The 20,258-nt window shown below is 35.9% G+C and overlaps 1 protein-coding gene across 4 annotated transcripts in view; it reads right to left on the reverse strand.

Annotated features, from left to right (window-relative positions):
* The window catches only part of LOC126979999 (chloride channel protein 2), a 134,177-nt gene that overhangs the window by 47,597 nt on the left and 66,322 nt on the right, over positions 1 to 20,258 (reverse strand). For 2 of the 4 annotated variants that reach the window (XM_050829611.1, XM_050829609.1), the window contains exons 2-3: positions 3,505 to 3,667; positions 1,687 to 1,809 (exon numbers count right to left, since the gene is read on the reverse strand). In XM_050829611.1, the coding sequence (XP_050685568.1) occupies positions 1,687 to 1,809; positions 3,505 to 3,667 (286 nt within the window). Of the gene's footprint in view, positions 1 to 1,686; positions 1,820 to 3,504; positions 3,668 to 4,561; positions 4,640 to 20,258 lie in introns of those variants that run through there. The other 2 variants (XM_050829612.1, XM_050829613.1) reach the window with 2 other exon arrangements.

The raw sequence follows: 20,258 nt of genomic DNA on the forward strand, positions 1-20,258 counted from the left end.
ATACCTACACTTTTCTAAAAGAATGGCAACGCTCCTGTGATCCTCAGGCGTTGCAAGAGAATGTGGGCGGCGGTGATTAATTAACATCGGGTGATCCGTACGCTCGTTTGTCCTCCTGTTCCATAAAAAAATGATCCTTACCGGTATAAAGGGCCGCGAATTACTCATTGAGTCTTTAAGAATTTTGCACGAAGATTGGTGAATAGCATTAGTGAGCACGGAAAGGAATTTGTCGATATCCCATTCCCAAAGCAATACAAAAAACGCTGAATGTTTTTTTTTACAAATCGGTCATTTTCATAGCATAGAACTAAATTTCAGATACCTGTTTCTGACTGAAAATAACTGCACACATTTCGATTGACGTTAATCCCTAAAGATAATCAATAAGTGTTTTTTTTTACATAATTATTCCTAAGAGAAATAAGTAGTTAATATGGGCAGTGAAGAGTGGATACAGTTACCTAGTACACATTAACAACTCAGAAAAAGTCAGGAAAGTGACTTGTTAACAAATAGACAATAAAATTTATTGAATTAGGCGTTACTTTGCGGAAATTCATAATCACACAACAGGTCACTCACTCGGAAACAATAATAATTTTAATATTTTACATACATGTAAAAAAGGATTTCGCTTAAATGTGTTAGAGCAATTAGAAATAATAAAACACAAAAATAACATGTTTACATTGTTGAATGAACAATCAAATTTAGTCCCATCACCTTTGTTACGTGTCTCTTCCAGGGGTAATACGTCACAACAGCCGACCAATCACAGCGCGTCATTTCATAGGACGAGGGTATAAAAGAGCGGCTTCCGGCTCATTTGATTCAGTCGATTTTGGCGAGACAACACGTCCTGAGGATGCCTCGTGTAGAAGCGAAACACGTGTCGAATTGTTTTAAATACAAATATTGGCGGAATTAACACTAAAGAGACCTTAAATCATTTGTAAAATAGACAATAGTCCGTCACGTACTACTAAAAAAGAAGGACTCCGCACCGTGATATTAGCAAGTGAAGCACCTTTATGCTAGTGTGTGTGCGGTTACGGGGTATACCAGTTACACAATTTTTTCTCCCTTAAATAATCATATATCCACAAATACTTTTATAGTATAACAATACTAGTATTTTCACAACGCACGACGGCATTTTTAAAATATTTTATTGCGACGCAAACTGAACTGTCACAGGCGAAGGCAAATCTCATAATAGTGGCCAATCGGCTTGTATTAGTGTAAGTGTATGCGTGAGGCTATGTATTTACACGTTCACCGGCTTGTTTTGGTGCCTCACTGTAATGTAATGTGACACGGAGTCCTTATTTTTTTACTCGTCCCTGTAGTCCGTATAAGTAGTCTACCAGTCGGAGGCACAGGATGCCGGCTAGATTATGGGTACCACAACGGCGCTTTTTTTTTGCCGTGAAGCAGTAATGTGTAAGCATTACTGTGTTTCGGTTTGAAGGGCGTCGTAGCTAGAGAAATATCCAGGCAAATGAGACTTAACATCTTATGTCCAAAGGTGACGAGCGCATTTGTAGTGCTGTTCAGAATTTTTGGGTATTCCAAGAATCCTGAATGGCACTGCATTGTAACGGGCAGGGCGCATCAATTACCATCAGCTGAACGTCCTGCTCGTCTCGTCCCTTATTATCATAAAAAAAGTCCGATACTCACCGTTATTGCACACCGCTATACCCTGGTCGATCGCGAAGTTCAAACATGCCATGATGATGCTGAGGAATGTCAGGAACACCCAGTCTTCCCCGAGTCTGGCGAAGGTGTGCCCCCAGATGTAACCTGCCGCAGACTTTACATCACTTATTTAATACATTGGAATAACATTCTGACAACTGTTGGAGATTGCGGATATAATAGCTGTAGTGTCTTGAGATCAAGTCTGAATTACATACAGCATATAAGTTACGTCAGTTAGTACTGGGGCTGCTGCTTCGAGTACCGAAGACCGCAAGCGTCGCAAATATGTCGGTCTCAGTGAGAGAATACAAAGTTCTATCTTGTCGCCTCAATAAGGCTACTGGAAACCCAAGCGATGGCAGCTATTGCGGTCATCGGATCAGCCTAGCGATCCAACGCGGAAATGCTGCTAGTATTCTTGGTACGCTTTCACGTAATGATTATAATTATAAGATTTGTTTCTTTTGAATAAATGTAGTAATGAGTATATAGTAGTGACATTAAGTGGTATATAAAGAATGCGCAGCACAATGGGAGCGGCTGTCCCAATCAGCCATCGGCTGGGAGCGGACGTCCACGGGTGTTTACAATAATTTACCAGCAGTCACTCAGATCTTTGAAAATTAATCTAAAACAATGGTGGGTGCATCGGTGACATAAACAGGTGTATGGCTATATACCTTCGGGGGCGATAAATCGATCTAGCTAGGTTTCAGTTAAAAAAATGTAGACTTATCTGTGTTTAAATGAGAAACAGTTACGATAACATTAAAATACAAAGGAAAATTTCGCCACTATATACAAGACTATAATAGCTCAGATGGGACATTGAGTGATGCGGAAAGCAGAAGACTCGTTCGAATCCAGATATCCTATTACTCTATGGTTCAAGTTTTGTTCATTCTTCCGTCGTCCGGATAATGTTTCATTAAACGTAATACCGTCACTTTCTTTTTGATTTTGTTAGTAAAAGATAACAATAATATTGAGACACTTTTTACACAAATTATATTGCCCCAAATTAGGCATATATAGCCTGTGTTATGTATTGCAAGACAACGATATCTATATATATAAAAATGAATTGCTGTTCGTTAGTCTCGCTAAAACTCGAAAGCGGCCGGAGCGATTTGGCTAATTTTGGTCTTGAATTATTCGTGGAAGTCCAGGGAAGGTTTAAAAGGTTAATAAATATGAAAATGCTCGGAATTAAATAAAAACAACAAAAATGTTGTTTTTCAATTCAGAGAATTTAATGACGCACGGTTTGACAGTTCTGCTGTGAAACACTTACAGTATAACAACAGGGTGCACATTTTACGAAGTAATTCTTGATGTTGTGATATATTATTGACAAATTCATAAAAAAACATTTTTTTATTTATTATAATATACAGAACAACGTCTGTCGGGTCAGCTAGTATTTAATACAATATACTTATTTTAACATATATAAGTACATATAAACATCCATGACTCGGAAACAAACATTCATCATATAAATACTTGCACCCACGGGATTCGAACCCAGGACCTCTAGCTTAGTAGGTAGCATAGCTAACCACTCGGCTATACAGGTCGTCTATAGATAGCATGTCATATAACGAAACATTAACTTTTAATATGCTTTCTGCAACTGGCGGAAAGTCTTTTTAAAAAACTTCACACAAATTAATGTTTTCAAATTTAATTTGAGTAATTAATCCCAGTGGTGAGGGTTATCACTTAAAAAAAATAAGAAATTGTTTAAAAAACTTTAGTAAGATAATCAAAAGAGGACGCTATATACACACTTACCAAGTACTTTAAAGAACTTCCCCCTCGGTCGATGTTTTCCACTAGCTTCTAATTCCTTCTGTCGAAGTTTATCGTCTTTTCTTCTCTTCTTTCGTAATCTTCTCAGTCTTCTTGCTTCTTCTCTGGCTGCTTCACTAAGGTCGCGTTGATAGCGACCATACATCTGAAAAAGTTGCAAATATCACATTAGAATGAATATTAAGTCGAATTTCAATTGAAAGAAAGAAGTTTCTAATGTGATGGGCTTTACATGAATACATAAAAATGCCAGAAATGTATCTGCATACTCTTTTGGAAGTCTTTTAAAAGTATTTATCAACCGTTGCCTTAGCCGCATTCGGATTAGAGACGAGAGAACTTGAACTAGAACTAAATTTAGCAGAATTGGGTAAGTATCTAGACTGGAGTCCTAAAAAGAACAGAGAGCCCTTAAACATCCTCAAATGGCCATTCTAAATGAAAGAATGATATTATTATCTATAGTGAAGTAAGACACATAGAGACAAGATGGATCGGAATAGCCGAGAAATTTGGAAAACTTTCTGTTCGGTCGTTGCATTGTAATTTCCAACTGTGAAGATCGGACATGCTAAGGTGCCATCTATTGCTACTGTACTTCAACCCTAAGTTGAAATCGGTAGCAAAATGGTGGCGCTAGGCGCGAAAATCGCGTGAAGGATGTGTGGGCGCTGTTCATAAGCCTATACATACGTCTTATGGTCTTCCGCTTATGATCGCTGTACAAGAAGGTGCTCTCCGAAACGTTCTTGGCCACCCCTCGATTGTTGAAACCACGTTGGTTCCTATAGTGCCACACAGCATCCACTGGCAGTAGAGGTAGGTGGTATAAGCACTGTTATTTTTTTCACAGTTGTTTTTATCACCCCTACAAAACAATTTACAGTCCATTTCTGATATCCAACACTTTCATTTACGGAACTATACCTTAAGGATTACAAAAAACTACTCTTTAGATACGAAAATCAAGAAGTATCAACCAAATTCGCAGCGAATCATAAATATTATCAAAGAGGAGAAAAAGAGAGACTAAACGCACCTTAGGGCTGAAATTTTGCTAAATGCTAATGAAGCTAAAAATTCAAGGCGACGCCAATTAATAATACCTTAATTAATGAGAGCCGATTAAACACTAATCCATTAATCTTAACAGCCTTGCTAACCAGGCTTTGTTTGATGAAGACAGCACGTGGTTATTTGACAAAGATTATCGGGTTTTAGGAAAATGCCTTGAACATTTGTATCGCAAATATAGACATGGAGACTGTCCCCTAAAGCTACTACTAAATATTGATGTTTAAACAAATTGTTATTTTTAATGTGATATCCCTGACTTCTGGGATTAATTATACAAAATAAATTTGTAACCAACATTTCTGAACTGAGCCAACCCATATTTCTGCACCAGAGGGAGGCTCCTTTGCACAGGCTAGATTATGGGTACTACAACGTCGCATATTTCAGCCGTGAAGCAGTAATGTGTTAACATTACTGTGTTTCGGTCTGAAGGGCGCCGTAGGTAGTCAAATTACTGGGCAAATGAGACCTAACATCTTATATCTCAAGGTGACGAGCGCAGTTGTAAAGCCGCACACAATTAATTGGGTTTTCAAGAATCCTGAGCGGCACTGAATTGTAATGCACAGGGCGGATCAATTACATCAGCTGAAAAAAAATAAAAATAAAAACCGAGTGCTTGCGGGTTCGAGTACAGCATCGTTCATAAGTTTTGGTTACAAATTTAATTTGTATAATATTTCTATTTGATAATTTAGTGTAGTGAAAAGTGTTTGTAGTATTTAAAGTAAAATGAAGCACCTCATGCTTTTAACAGTTGAACACATTTAAATATTTTTATTCAAAATGGGATTCAAAATCACTTATTGAACGTCAAAAACTTACCCACCACCCATTAAAAATAGACTGCCTCAGATCTGAGAAGAACGGGCGCAAGAAACTCAGCGGGGTTTTTCTTAATATACATATACGGATTACAGTGTAATATCGTACAATAAACATTCATAATTAAAGAGCCTGAGGGTGTCCGTTTCATTCCCAGTCTGTGGTATCATTAAGAAAATCGTTTATGTTATAATAACCTTTCCCAAACAAACGTTTTTTAACAATTCTTTTAAATTTCGTAACACATTTGTTTTGTAAATTTTCTGGGATCATATTGTAAAAGCATATACATCGCCCAATAAAAGACTTTCGAATTCGACTTAACGGAGTAGTAGGCATAACAAGTTTATGTTTGTTCCTCGTGTTAACGTTGTTGTTGTCACAATTACTTGCAAATTCCTTAATGTGCTTATGAGCATATAGAACAGTATCAAGAATATATTGAGAAGTAACAGTCATAATGTTTACTTCTTTAAATTTTTCTCTTAATAGTTCTTTAGGACCTAGGTTATAAATAGCGCGAATAGCCCTCATCTGCAGCAAAAAGATGGTATCAATATCATCTGCACTGCCCCATAACAATATCCCATAGGACATGAAAATAACTAAACTAGTCGCGCCGTATCTATGTCAGTTAACTGTCAAATTTTTTTAACCGCATATGCCGCAGAACTATGCCTATTAGCCATCCTTCAATATGGGGACCCCATCGCAATTTGATATCAAGAGTAATGCCAAGAAATACAGCAGATTCCACTGGTTTTATCACCTCTCCGTTTAATAAAATATTCGCACCTACATTTTTGACATTTGGCGCAGTAAATTAAAAAAAAATAGTTTTATGACTATTTAAGTTATTGGCGCTAAGCCAGTACAGTAATTACACTTTTCGTAGTTTATGCGTATTGAAACATCAGTTCTTCTTTTTAATTTGATTTTCTATAAAAGCGTTTTATTGCCTGCTATGCACGGTCATAGCATGGGCCGGCGTTTTGTGTAAGGACCTTTATTCGTAAATTCATTGCGACATATCATTGATTAATTAGGTCTGAGCACATCATCATACAATGCGTACCGTTCTTACATATTATATCAAGTATGCCTCAATATAAACGAAGGCTAAATCTAAAATTAGATGACAGTAATGCATTTGTAAATTGTAGACCTATATTTGCACAAATTTAGAGATTCCTTATAAAGGACATAGCCAATTTCTCTAAAGACATAGGCATAGTTATTGAATTAATTGTACAAGAATGGTTTTTGATATTTTATATTCGTGAACGATTTGCTTTTTATGTTGCTATACATAAAAATTTCAAAGAACTTGTCATTACAACAGACAAGACGCAAACATGTTCGAGTGACAAGTTCAGAGAGGTTAAAAAGAGGTTCAGTTTTAATATGAATGTACATGAACATGCCCTTTCAAATACCAAATTGACGAAGAGACTTAGTTCTGCAGCATACGCGGTTAAAAGGATTAGACAATTAAGTCACATAGATACGGCGCGACTAGTTTACTTAAGTTATTTCCATAGTATTATGTGCTATGGTATATTACTATGGGGCAACGCTGCCGAAATTAATGTCTTGTGTGCTAGCTTTATAACATTGGTCTCATGCCGTTGCCATATGGCAACTTGACCAGACAGGAAGTACAATATTTCTGCTGCAGAAGAGAGCTATTCGCGCTATTTACAACCTAGGTCGTAAAGAATCATTGAGAGCAAAATTTAAAGAAATTAACATCATAACTGTAATCCAAATTTATAAAAGGTTATTATAACATAAATTACTTTCTTAAATATACCACAGATTGGGAACTGAGTGACCGCTCTCAGGCTATTAAATAATAAGTTTAATTGTACGATATTACTTTGTAACCATATTCTTTATGAAAAAAAAAAAGAACCCCTGTGAGTTTTTTGCGCCCGTTCTTCTCAGGTCTGAGGCATACGTTTTGGAATAGGTTGTAGTTTTTGACTTTCAATAAGTGATATCACATCCTATCTTGAATAAGAATATCGATCCGTATGTGTTTATGTCTTTGTCCGACTGTCAACTAGTTTTCACTATTATGTTCCGATTAATTAATGAAGTTCATTTAATAATTGAGCCAAAAATAAGATGAATGTTATGTTAATCTTACGTAAAACAATTTTTACAAAAATAGCATCGACAGAAAATATTATATTGCAGTCATCAAGTAAAAGTAAAAATCATATAATATTTTGATATGAGGGCAAACACAATTACCTCCTGTTTTTTTTTATGAAAATAAGGGATGAGACGAGCAGGACGTTCAGCTGATGGTAAATGATACGCCCTACCCATTACAATGCAGTGCCGCTCAGGATTCTTGAAAAACCCAAAAAATCTGAGCGGCACTACAATTGCGCTCGTCATCTTGAGACATAAGATGTTAAGTCTCGTTTGCCCAGTAATTTCACTAGCAACGGCGCCCTTAAGACCGAAACACAGTAATGTTTACACATTACTACTTCACGGCAGAAATACGCGCAGTTGTGGTACCCATAATCTAGCCGGCTTCCTGTGCAAAGGAGCCTCCCACTCCTGTTTGAAGCAATGAAACTTGGGGGGCGAATCAAGAAATTTAACTTGTAGACAGAGTCTCAATTATGTTTGTTTTAACAGTTTAAATACATGCATGTATATAAAATTATTTATAGTTTATTTGAAGATATAAGGAAGAGATATAGCACATTATTTACATATCTATCGTAAGCAACCTTTCTCTACGAGAGTTCGACTCACATTTCCCCGTTCTTGAAGTAAAAACTTATTTAGTGGCGTTGTGCACTTTACTTGGGATGGGTATAAAATATTAAACTCGCGTCAGGACACGTGATCTGATCGAAAATTTGAAAGGCAGTCGTTGAAGTTATCGATGAAAGATGATTTTTTACTGGGAGATAAACTTTTTAATGTAAAATAATTGTAATAGTTCCGAAGTGTTAAATTTTTTATGTAATATAAATTGTCATTTTTGTGTACGATAGCGCAATAAATTAATATTGTATTTAACCACATAAATTCCTAACCTTACTAAAATATTCAAAAATGCACAGCTTTAATGTTCAAGTTTCGACTTCTACCGCGGCTCACCCGGAGTGTAACCCGTTATTTTTTTTTCTCAAAACCATCTATTTTTTTAATGTCTTCATGTTTCTAAATTATATCTATTATTAACTGACCCAGCAAACGTCGTTTTGCCGATATTAAAATCGCGATACAAAAGTAACTGTTGATCGTAGATAGTGAAAATTTGAAGTTGTATGTATTTTTTAATGCTGACTCATAATTTTATTTATTTATTTATTTTTATTTATTTATAAAGGCTTACCAACTAAATACAATTTATTAACTTATGCACTAAGAATTAAATAAATATAATAAAATAGTTTAAATGTACTTAAATTATAGGTAGACACAACATTACTATACATGTGATATTTTAAAATCTAAAATCTATGAATTTTGGAGAGCAATATAAATTTGTTTTTTAAAATTAAGAAAGTTTGAAAAGAAGATATCAGTGTTTTCATCTATATTAAAAATACAATTATATAATTGTAACATTAGCTGTAGAGCAGAGTTTAAGCCATAATTACTGTGGTGGAATTTAATGTGCATTGGGGAAAAAGTACTAAGCCGACAATTGAAGGCAGGCACATGCAAACCGATTTGTGATAAAAGCGAAGGACAGTCCATATCATTAAAAATGCTTATGCATAAAGCTTAAAAGTTTATGTAAACACAGCAATTGTGAAGCATTTCTACGTATTCGCAGAGACCTCATTTGAAATGTATTTAATCTATTCTCATAGCTATCATTACGGATATATTTATTTGCAACAAAACTTAACTTTGAAAGAAACTTTTTTTGTACAGATTCTATTCGTGATATATATTTTTTGTGATATGGGCACCACACAGCTGAGCTATATTCTAGATTAGATCTGACAACAGAGTTGAAAAGTATCTTGAGTGGTAAAATACTTCTAAAATCTTTCGTATTACGGAAAATAAAACCTACCATTTTAAAACTCTTACGAACAATGTGATCTATATGTTTGTTAAATCTTAGTTCACTATCTAATATAATGCCTAAATCTTTAAAATATTTTTTTCAGCAATGTACACGTCATTTACCTTGTAACTAGTTTTAAGTTTAATATGTTTTCTGGAAAATTTTAAAAAGTTGCATTTGCCTTCGTTCAGTTCCATACTATTATTTTGACACCATAAGTAGATATAGTCGATATCATCTTGAAGCATTTTTTGGTCCTCAAAACATTTTACCGTCCTGTATAATTTTAGGTCATCTGCGTATAGTTCATATTCTGATTTTATTAATTTAGTGATATCATTTATGTATAAGGTAAATAATAAGGGGCCTAAGTGTGAGCCCTGTGGTACCCCGGATAGCTGATAAAAATCCCGAGAATGATAACCACTAACCTTAACCACAAGTGGTCGAGAAGCCAAATAAGATGTTAACCATGTCAGTAATTCATCCGATATGCCATAGATGTCCCTAAGTTTCTTTATTAGTAGGAAATGGTCCACTTTATCGAATGCTTTACTGAAGTCGGTATAAATGACGTCAACTTCATGATTATTACTCATTTCATTTATAATTCTATTAGTGAAGTTTAACAAGTTTGACGTCGTAGACCTTTTTTTTATAAAGCCATGTTGTTTGTCAGATAAAAGGTGCTTAGTTTGCCAAAACAAGTGAGGATATAAAATTGATTCAAAGACCTTTGCAGGAGTTGATAAAATAGTTATCGGTCTATAATTAACAACATCACATTTATTACCTTTTTTAAAAATAGGCACTATTATGCCTTTTTTCCATTCCCTCGGAAATAACCCGTTACTTATTGAGGCGTTATAGATGTAACTTAGTGGATATGACAATTCTTTAGCACAGTTCTTATAAAATATTCGAGGAATTTCATCGCATCCTGCACCTTTATTTTTATTGAGTGATTTTAACTTCAGTTCAACGTCCTTTACCGTAAAAAAATGCGTGTTTTGATTAGTGTTTGATTTATTTACTGACTCCGTGTTATTTGTATGAAGTGGCTTATTATAAACCGAAGAGAAATAATCCGCAAATAGATTACTAATTTCGAAACCTCCATTGGCTGAATTATGATGTAACTGCATCGTGGATGGAATGGTACTAGTGTTGTTACGTTTAGATTTGATATATGTCCAGAAAGATTTAGGGTTGCTTTTAATGTTTTCTTGTATTTTTTCAATATAGCCCGAATAAGATTTATCTATAATTTTACGTGTTCTTTCTTTTAAAATATTGTATTGTATTTTGTCCATTTCATTATTATATTTTTTATAACGTATTCGATATTTTTCTTTTTCATTCAATACTTGTATAAGTTTATTATTAAACCAAGGAGGGTAATTATTATTTCGTTTGTATTTTTTAGGAATATGTTGTTTAATCAGGTCTTTTAAAATTGTGTAGTATTCGAAAACCATGTCATCGACATCTTGACATGTACCTAAAATATCTGACCAATTAATTGAAGATAGTGTCTGTTTTATCGCTTCGTAATTACCATTATAAAAATTAAATATCTTGTTTACTGGTTCCCTATTTTCTTTTAAATAACTGTAACGCATAAAGTTCAAAGAGATATTTAAAGGTGGATGATATTTATCGGTACTCGCGATAGGTTCCGAAGATTCACAGACTGTCACATCCTCCATATTTGATAGTACTAAGTCCAATATTCTGTTTTTGCAATTGATCACAGCGTTAAATTGCATGCTATTACAAAGAGCCATAAAATCTATAAATGAGATGCCTATGGAACTATCAGGAGCCGTAGGTGTTAAAAACTTATTATTATATTCTCTTGTCCAAATAATATTACTCATATTAAAATCCCCCAGTATAAGATGGTTCCCCGAGTCATTAACTATATTTGAGGCGTTTGTCATGAACGATTCAAGTATCACTGTGTTTATTGGAGGTGGTATATAAACAGCACATAGTTTTATGTTTTGAGATCGACCTTTAAATTTAGAGTACTCTAGCTCCACCCACAAATCTTCGGCTTTGCTTTCGAATTTTGGAACTCTGTGCGATTTTATAGATTTATGCACGGCGATCAAAACACCGCCCCCCTCCTTGTGGCCAAGCAATGGATTGGACTGTCTATCCCTTCTATAGACTTCGTAGCGGTTATCAAAAATCTCTCCATCTAATATGTTATCATTGAGCCAGGTTTCAACCAGCACAATAATCTTGTAATTTTGTGTTAAAACATTTTTATTAATATAGTCGAGCTTAGTTCTCATTCCCCTAATATTTTGGTAATATAGCATATTCTCATAGCTAATGAGTTCATTATTAGTTTGTTTAGAATAACTCATAAAAAGAATAAGATGGAAAACAAAAAATAGAGAAAAATTAAAAAAATTAAAATCTGAATACTATAATATATGAGTTCTATTATAGTTATTGTTGCTTAAATAATTGATGTAGATGTTCAGAGCTCAATATGTTCTTAGCAGGACTTGTCTCCTCTTTTCTAACAAAAATTTTGCCACTTCTTACCCAAACAAACTTATAGCCGTTAGTTTTGGCTAATTTACGTGTTTCAGCATGCAATTATTTGTTCGCGGGGGTTAAGTGTTCATTAACATAAACTGGAACTGAAGAGCCCGTGATTCCAAGGAGTGATGAGGAAAGCTTATTATCCTTGTGCGATTTATTATAGTTTATGATAGTTGCAAGAAAATTATCACGTACTAACTTGTTCGAAAATTGGCAGACTAAATTTCTCGGTCTCTTTGATTCCCGATTAATTTTAGCGACCCTTGTGGTGAATATAATATCCTGCGGTGATGGAAGACTAAAACCGACCACGTTACAAATTTCTTTAATAATTTTATTTGTATCCTCGTTCCGGTGTTCTGGAATTCCAACTATTTCAACGTTACTTTGCCTAGCAAACTGTTCAATAGAAGAAAGTCTCTGTTGCAAGTCGTTCACTGTCACATTCAGAATTTCTTTTTCTGTACACAAGGTACTGATCTCCTTCGTTTTATTACTGACGACTTCCAATAATTCCTTGTACTGATTATTGAGCAAAGTATTGGAATCTTCTAAAAGTTGGAGTTGCTCCTTTAATGGTTGCAATTCAGAGGCCAGAACTTCGCGAATTATATTTTGTAGTTCCTTTCTGATAGCAGTGACAATTTTGTCTTCGCTTTTGCTAATTATATTAGGTGGGATATGAGTATCCGAAGACGTTGGTGGTATATTTTGCGGCGTTTTAGAGTAAGGCGAACAACTGGGACAAGTCCACTGAGATCTCGGTCGTGAATCACTGCTATATCCGACACATTCCATGTGGTAATGTTTACTACATCTCAAGCATTTCAGTCTTTTTTGCGTAACCAAAATAGATATGAAGCACTTAGGACATTCCTGGGGCATTATAAAAAAAAAGATATCAAACAAAAGAAAAAAAAAACAAAAACCAATAATCGAAAGCTTCGAGGTGACTCGATCTCCGGCCCCCGAAGGCTATCTTTGAAGTTGACACCGTTCGACTACGTAGTCGATACGAGCTAGTTAGAAATTTATAGTCGTATGATGCCTTTACAACGTAGTAAACGAGTTGTGCGTCTTCTTTTAACGTGTATTTTAGATTCACCGTCAAAAAATCTCACAATTGTTCACTTCAATTTTTTTTTAATCCGTCCAAATTAATAGATACACACAAAAATTATTTATTCGTATTACTTTAAGGTACTATTTTAAACAAAAACACTAATAATAATGATAAAATATCCACTTTTAACCATTAAACTGAATTAAAAAGACAAGAGCTATCTTCACACGTTTCGTTCACTTCACTTCACTTCATATTATGTTATTATATAATCAAACAAATTTAAAAACAAATGTCAAAAAATTAAAAAAAAAATGTGTGGAAATTTTTAACCCACCCTTAACATTTAGGGGGATGAAAAATAGATGTTGTTCGATTCTCAGACCTACCCAATATGCACTCACAGTTTCATGAGAATCGGTCAAACCGTTTCGGAGGAGTTCAAAGTTTAACACCATGACACGAGAATTTTATATATTAGATTATCTACAGCCAGCGTCACTGACCTGCCCATACAAATCAAGTGAACCTTCGTATCTGTCATAATTAAGTTAGCACGCGATTGCTAAATGCGCTAAGCACTGTCGAACAGTATTGTTGATTGATAATATTTCGACAATATAATGCAGTCACATGACGGAGCCTGCATGAAACAAAATAGTACCACAAGTTTATTTTTTATTACAATAAGGGGTCGAGACGAGCAGGACGTTCAGCTGATGGTTATTGATACGCCCTTCCGTTCAGGATTCTTGAAAAACCCAAAAATTATGAGCGGCACTACATTTGCGCTCGTCACATGTTAAGTCTTATTTGCCCAGTAATTTCACTAGCTACGGCGCCCTTCAGACCGAAACACAGTAATGCTTACACATTACTGCTTCACGGCAAAAATAGGCGCCGTTGTGGTTTCTATAATCTATCCGGCATCATGTGCAAAGGAGCTTCGCTCTAGTTAATGCCCTTAGTCGTCTCTTAAAACACCCTTGGACCTGGAATTACACTTTAGAAACACAATAGAGTCTCAAATGTCAAGAAAAAGAGAGTTTTCTAGGTAGTAAAATTCCATAGCTACTCCATAATGGCTTTCGGTACTCAACAGATAAAATATCGTGTACTACTATGGACTTCTTTTTGGACTAAGATAATTATTTCGACGAACTGAAAATACCTAAATCACCTAAATACACATATAAATATACAACGTTATTTTGAATTTTCAATTTGCAATTTATAAATTTTAGTTTTTAATTTTAATTAATGATACTTAATTGATTAAGTAATGTTACATATAAAAGTATATGTAGGTAGGTACACATTCTTATTAATAATTTGCTGTGTTTGTATTATGTACGTGTGCGTATTGCACGGATGCCCAGTTAATTTTTAACCGACTTCGAAAAGGAGGAGGTTATCAATTGGATCGGTATTTTTTTATGTATGTTCTTATACCGATTACTCTGAGATTTATGATCCGATTTACGTAATTTTTGCAAAGAAATCAAAATGTAATAGTAAGTACCTACACTCGCCACGCGTGACTTTGAGCGGGATACCTTAATAATAAAAGTAATTAAGATGGTTATAATATTAAGTTTAATTTTGTTTAGGGCTTGGCACCGACTTTAAACCCTATCAATAGGTAGCACGTATAAATAATAGTATTTGTTAATATTAAAGGTAAAGGTGTATTAAATTAAATTTTTAGTTATTTTGATGGTTTTTTTTAAACGTAGTTTTGTTTTTATGGTTAATAAAGACAGTTAACATTGCGCGCCGGGTTTGAGCGCTCGCCATAATAATTTGTTTCATTTCACAACCCATAAAGGCTTAACCTCCAAACTTTAATACAAAATTGTTTATGAACGGTTTATTCTGCTTGAAATAAATATTTTTACTATAGCGAATTGACAATCTACCGTTTTAATTATAATATCTATAGTAAAATTATAATATCACGGCTTTGACAATATAACTTTGACATATACAATATTTCAACCAGCTAAAGTATTAGTTTGGATTGAAGATACAACAAATAAATATTCAATGCATTTCAGTTCAGGCGATACCTTCTACAAATATCGTCACAAATTCCACAATTAAATACCAGTTATAACAGTAAATATTATCCAAGATAATGTTCCAACGTGCTCCTTAGTCATTTGCTAACAAAATATTTGGCGAAAGAGATCTGCAAATACAATAAAACTTTACAAATATAGCGACTACTGCAGGATTAGGGGCAGCCTTGAGTCTAAAGCCGGGTACTCATTAGCGAGCTATAACCGAACCATGCAGGTTACAGAACGAGGTTCTAGTGTGTACGCTTATTACCGATTAGGCTCACGACGTCGCCCGAGCGCTTTCACCGAGCGTACTCATTTGCGAGCTGTAACTGTAACCAAGCAGATACAGTAACCAGATTCTAGTGTGTACGAGAAGGCCAGACGAGCCGGATCTGCGCACTTGCGCAGTGTTGATTTGTAGGTCCGCGATGTCGGACGAAGTGTCTCTCGCTCGTGCAGAATACATACTAATAGATGTCTTACTATTACCTCTCCTCTTGACGTCCACGAGCGCACTGCGAGCCGCCCTTTGATTCGCGGCATTTACCGACAATCGTCGGCTCGCTGCAAGTCGCTCATCTAGCGTTCGTTGCAGGCTCGCGAACCACGTACACACTTTGATTTTGGTTACCGTAACAGTTACAGTTACGTGCAACGTTACGAATTCAGAAATGAGTACGTTGTAAACGTCGGCTCGCTTCAAACCGCACGCGTACCGCTCGCAGCAGGTTAGCGAACCACGTACACACTATACTTTTTTGTTACAATGCATGCAACGGTTATGGTTACAGTTCGCTAATGAGTACCCGGCTTATAATCTGTAAATTTTGCACTGAAAATTATTCTTTAGGTGCGATGAGCGATTCTGATTACTTACCAGCAAACAAAATCTTAATGCGTTAAAAATTTACCTTGACACGTAAGATGTTAAGTCTCATTTGCCCAGTAATTTCACTAGCTACGGCGCCTTTCATATCGAAACACAGTAATATTTACACACTAGCTGACCCGGCAAACGTTGTTTTGCCATATAAATTATATTGATCTTGTGCTTGCTAGTTGATCAGAGATGGCGCTAGTTGTATAATTCACACTTTAGTTTTATAAATTATAGCCTATTTGTTAATCTGGTGTGTAACCTATATTATTGTAAAGTTACATCAAAATCTATTCAGTAGATTTTGCGTTAAAGAAGTTCAAACATACATTCAGACATACAAACTTTCACATTTATAATATTAGTAGGATTCACGGCAGAAATAGGCGCCGTCCAGGCATCCTGTGCAAAGGATGGCGGATACTGGTAAATTAATGAAATTATTAGTACTAAATACATTAAAAAGTAATTCAGAAATGTTAAAAGAACTCCATTTAAAATATCCTCGAATAATATTAACTCGTGCTGAATTAAACATTACCTACATCGTGAGAAGAATGGCGGAAAATGTAACAAAATATGAAGTATAAGGTTGCATGCGTTTTATGAAAGGTACGTACGTACGTCGTGAATATTAACTCACTAATTCTTTTTTCCTTATGACTAAGGCTAAAGTTCTGTTCAAACTGAGGCGAATAACGCGCGGGACTCTTGACGGAAGTCGCTCGCGCCGATTGTGTCAACTAACTTGTATGGACATGTTCAAATTGACGCGAGAAGTCGCTCAAGTTGAAGCGAAACAAGAGCGGCACACCCGGCGGGATTGTTCAAGGCAAAGTCAAAGTCAAAATATTTTATTGACATATAATCAAAAGACTGCTCGTCAACGTCAATCACAAGAAATACAATTCAGATACATGCATATTAATTACATAAAAGTTTAAACATATTTTCAAAACAATGCAAACCAGTGAAACAACACAAGTCTGAACCATATAATCCATAAAAAACAACTATAATACTATTTAATTCCATATTGTAATATCATTTACATAATCTTCAATACTGTAATAAGCCTTCGACATAAGTCTGCGTTTCATAAAAGATTTAAATTTATTTATTGATAATTCAGATACACTTTTTGGTAATTTATTGTAAAATTTAATACTATCGCATGCAAAATAATTGTTTATTTTACAGAGCCTAGTATAAGCTTGTAGTTATTTCTAGTGTTTAATCTCACAATGCATGATGTTTCTCCACTGAAGAACCAAAAATGACACGTGGGAAATCGCGTCAGTTTGAGAGGCTAAGCGCGCGAGCGAATTGCTCTAAAACGCATCCCGCGTCCCGTGCGTTATTCGCCTCAGTTTGAACAGAGCTTTATTGTTTTTATGCACCGGCGCCGGATCGCTAGTTTGAGTATACTAATAGCCCAAACACATGATCGAATTTGGTACGGCCGAATCATTGGACGCGGTTCGGTACTGGAGGATAATCGATGGTATGTAATCCGTCAGAATAAAAGTACAAGAGTAATTTATATACACAAAATAAATAGAAAAAAAAATATGAAAATAAGGGACGAGACGAGCAGGACGGTCAGCTGGAGGTAATTTATGCGCCCTGCTCATTACAATGCAGTGCCGCTCAGGATTCTTGAAAAACCTCAAAAATTCTGAGGAGCACTACAACTGCAGATGTCAGATGTTAAGTCTCATTTGCCCAGTTATTTCACTAGCTACGACGCCCTTCAGACCGAAACACAGTAATGCTTACACATTACTGCTTCACGGTAGAAATAGGCGCCGTTGTGGTACCCATAATCTAGCCTAATAAAATTGGTAACAAATTAAATGTAATTTTCACTTTCGTTCGAAATCAAATCTTTATAAGTAACCTAATGTACATTTTAGAAAACGCTAGGCAAAGTAATTGAGGATAATTCCCAAGAATAATGTTACCAATTTCCCGGCTGTACAGTGAGACAGACATTAGAGACGGTATCATTATATATTATTGTACCGTGGGAGGAAAGGATGTCCGAGGTAAGATAACACAATTAACCATGGTTCGTATTTCGACGGTTAAAATTAATAAAACTGAGATATGGAGGCAAGGCCGTAGAAGAGACTGGGCGCTGACAGACAGTATCTTTGTAATGAATAGACTATCAGAGATAGGATCAGACCACAGACCACTATTAGAAACCCTTATATTATGTGATTACATAAAAATCGCAGATGTGGTAGCTAACTATGGCCCTTATGAGAAAGCTCGGGAAAGGGCAATGGAGAGGCCTACGCTCGGAGTTTCTCTGCGAGTTCTAATCAGAAATGAGGAGATCCGTAGGAGAACCAAAGTTACCGGCATAGCCTAGATGGTTGCGAAACTGAAGTGGCAGTGGGCAGGGCACATAGCTCGACGGACAAATGGCCGTTGGGGCAGTAAAATCCTTGAATATCTACTACGAACTTTGTCAAAATAAATTCAGTTATTTTACTAGATATTTATTAGTTTAATATTGTGCTAAATCAGTATCTACCCATAAGTGTAGATAATAATATCTGAACAGCCTTGTAATACAACCTCTTACAAAATAATCTCTTGCACTTGATTCGAGTATGAAATCAATAAATCAGCACTCACAAATCGATCCTTAGTTGAAGTAGTCAAATAGTAAATAGTAGAACAGTAACTATCTACTGCATGTATTTGTATTGAAGAGGATATAGTTATAATGGTTGCCTTTTATGATGCCCCAATCCTTTCCAAAAATATCTTCAGTATTATAGGACCAATAACGACATATGGAGTATTGCTGTCATCTATGGTCTGGTGCACACGAGTATCAGCTCAATCCATTTGACAACGTGCAACGCAGAGCATCTGGGATTGTTGGGGACCCAGTGCTCTGTGAACGGCTGAATCACTTGGCATTACGTAGAGACGTCGCTACATTGTGTGTCTTCTACCGCATTTATCACGAGGATGACGACGACCTGATTCCTGCCGCCGAATAACACCTTTCCACAATACGCAATAAAATAGGATAACATCCCCCCCACCTCGATGTCTGGTGTACCTGTACAATTCTGTTTTGAAGGAACTTTCTTCCACTTACAACTTAACTAGGGATTGAGCTTCCTAATGCGCTGTTTCAAGGACAATATGACATGGAGACCTTCGAAAAAACGCGTAACCCTTTCTAAAAGGGCGGCAACGCTCCCGTGATTCCTCTGATGTAGCAAGAGAATGTGAGCGGCGATGAAAACTCTACATAAAATTGAAAAGCCGAGTAAAATAGCACAGTTTCAAGCCACCGCCTACAGGCGTTGCAGTTTCATAAGGCTTAAATTCGGCGCCTCACAGAGGGTACTGTTCTCATTAATTCTGGGCAGGACTCCCCATTACCAAGTCCTTCCATCCGCCCACAACTAAGAACATCAGGAAAAGGAAACATCGACGGTCAAGTCATTTCCGATCGGCTTGATTCTTTGGCATTACATACGGATGAGGGTTCTCTCTGCATCTCCTACCACAGATATCGCGAGGATCAAATTTCGCAATTCCTTTACTGGCATTCCACAACCGCAGGTTACAGTAAAAACTATTGCCACACACAGAATGAATTATCTGTTGCCTGCTGTATTTTCGATACGATCCATCCGATCCTAAGTCGTAAGTAACTGAGGGACCTTTTAAGTCTAGAACATTCCAAAGATCATTAACGGCTGCTTTCATTTTATTTACCATCAGCTGAACCATGTGCCCGTTTGCACTCTCTAATATTAAAACAGTGTATGTGTGTGATTTTTTTTACTCCATGTGCGTATTAAATACAACCAATGAAAATATTATTATAAATAACGTAGCTTAATTAGCTGAAGTATGTATGATACAAATGGTCTAGTAGACCCGCTAACGTCAGGGTGTCGAATTTGCGTGACGGTATTCGCGCGCATCGTAAAATTCACCCGAAGAAAATTTCCCTAACGCACTAAAAGAAGTAGATATAACTTTAAAATTCATTTATTGTGCCAAGTACCTACTAACGGAAGAAACATCAAATTTTATCATCAGACTAAAACTATTGGAAGAAAGGGAACGTTGCCTCTGAACGGAAGTGTAGCATCAGGAGACGAAATAATCTCAAGACATCGCGTGATCAATCTGATCATTGTCAAGTTCGCCACTCATCATTCTCTGCCT

This window comes from Leptidea sinapis, chromosome 4 (genome assembly GCF_905404315.1).
Source record: "Leptidea sinapis chromosome 4, ilLepSina1.1, whole genome shotgun sequence".
Lineage (NCBI taxonomy): Eukaryota > Metazoa > Arthropoda > Insecta > Lepidoptera > Pieridae > Leptidea > Leptidea sinapis.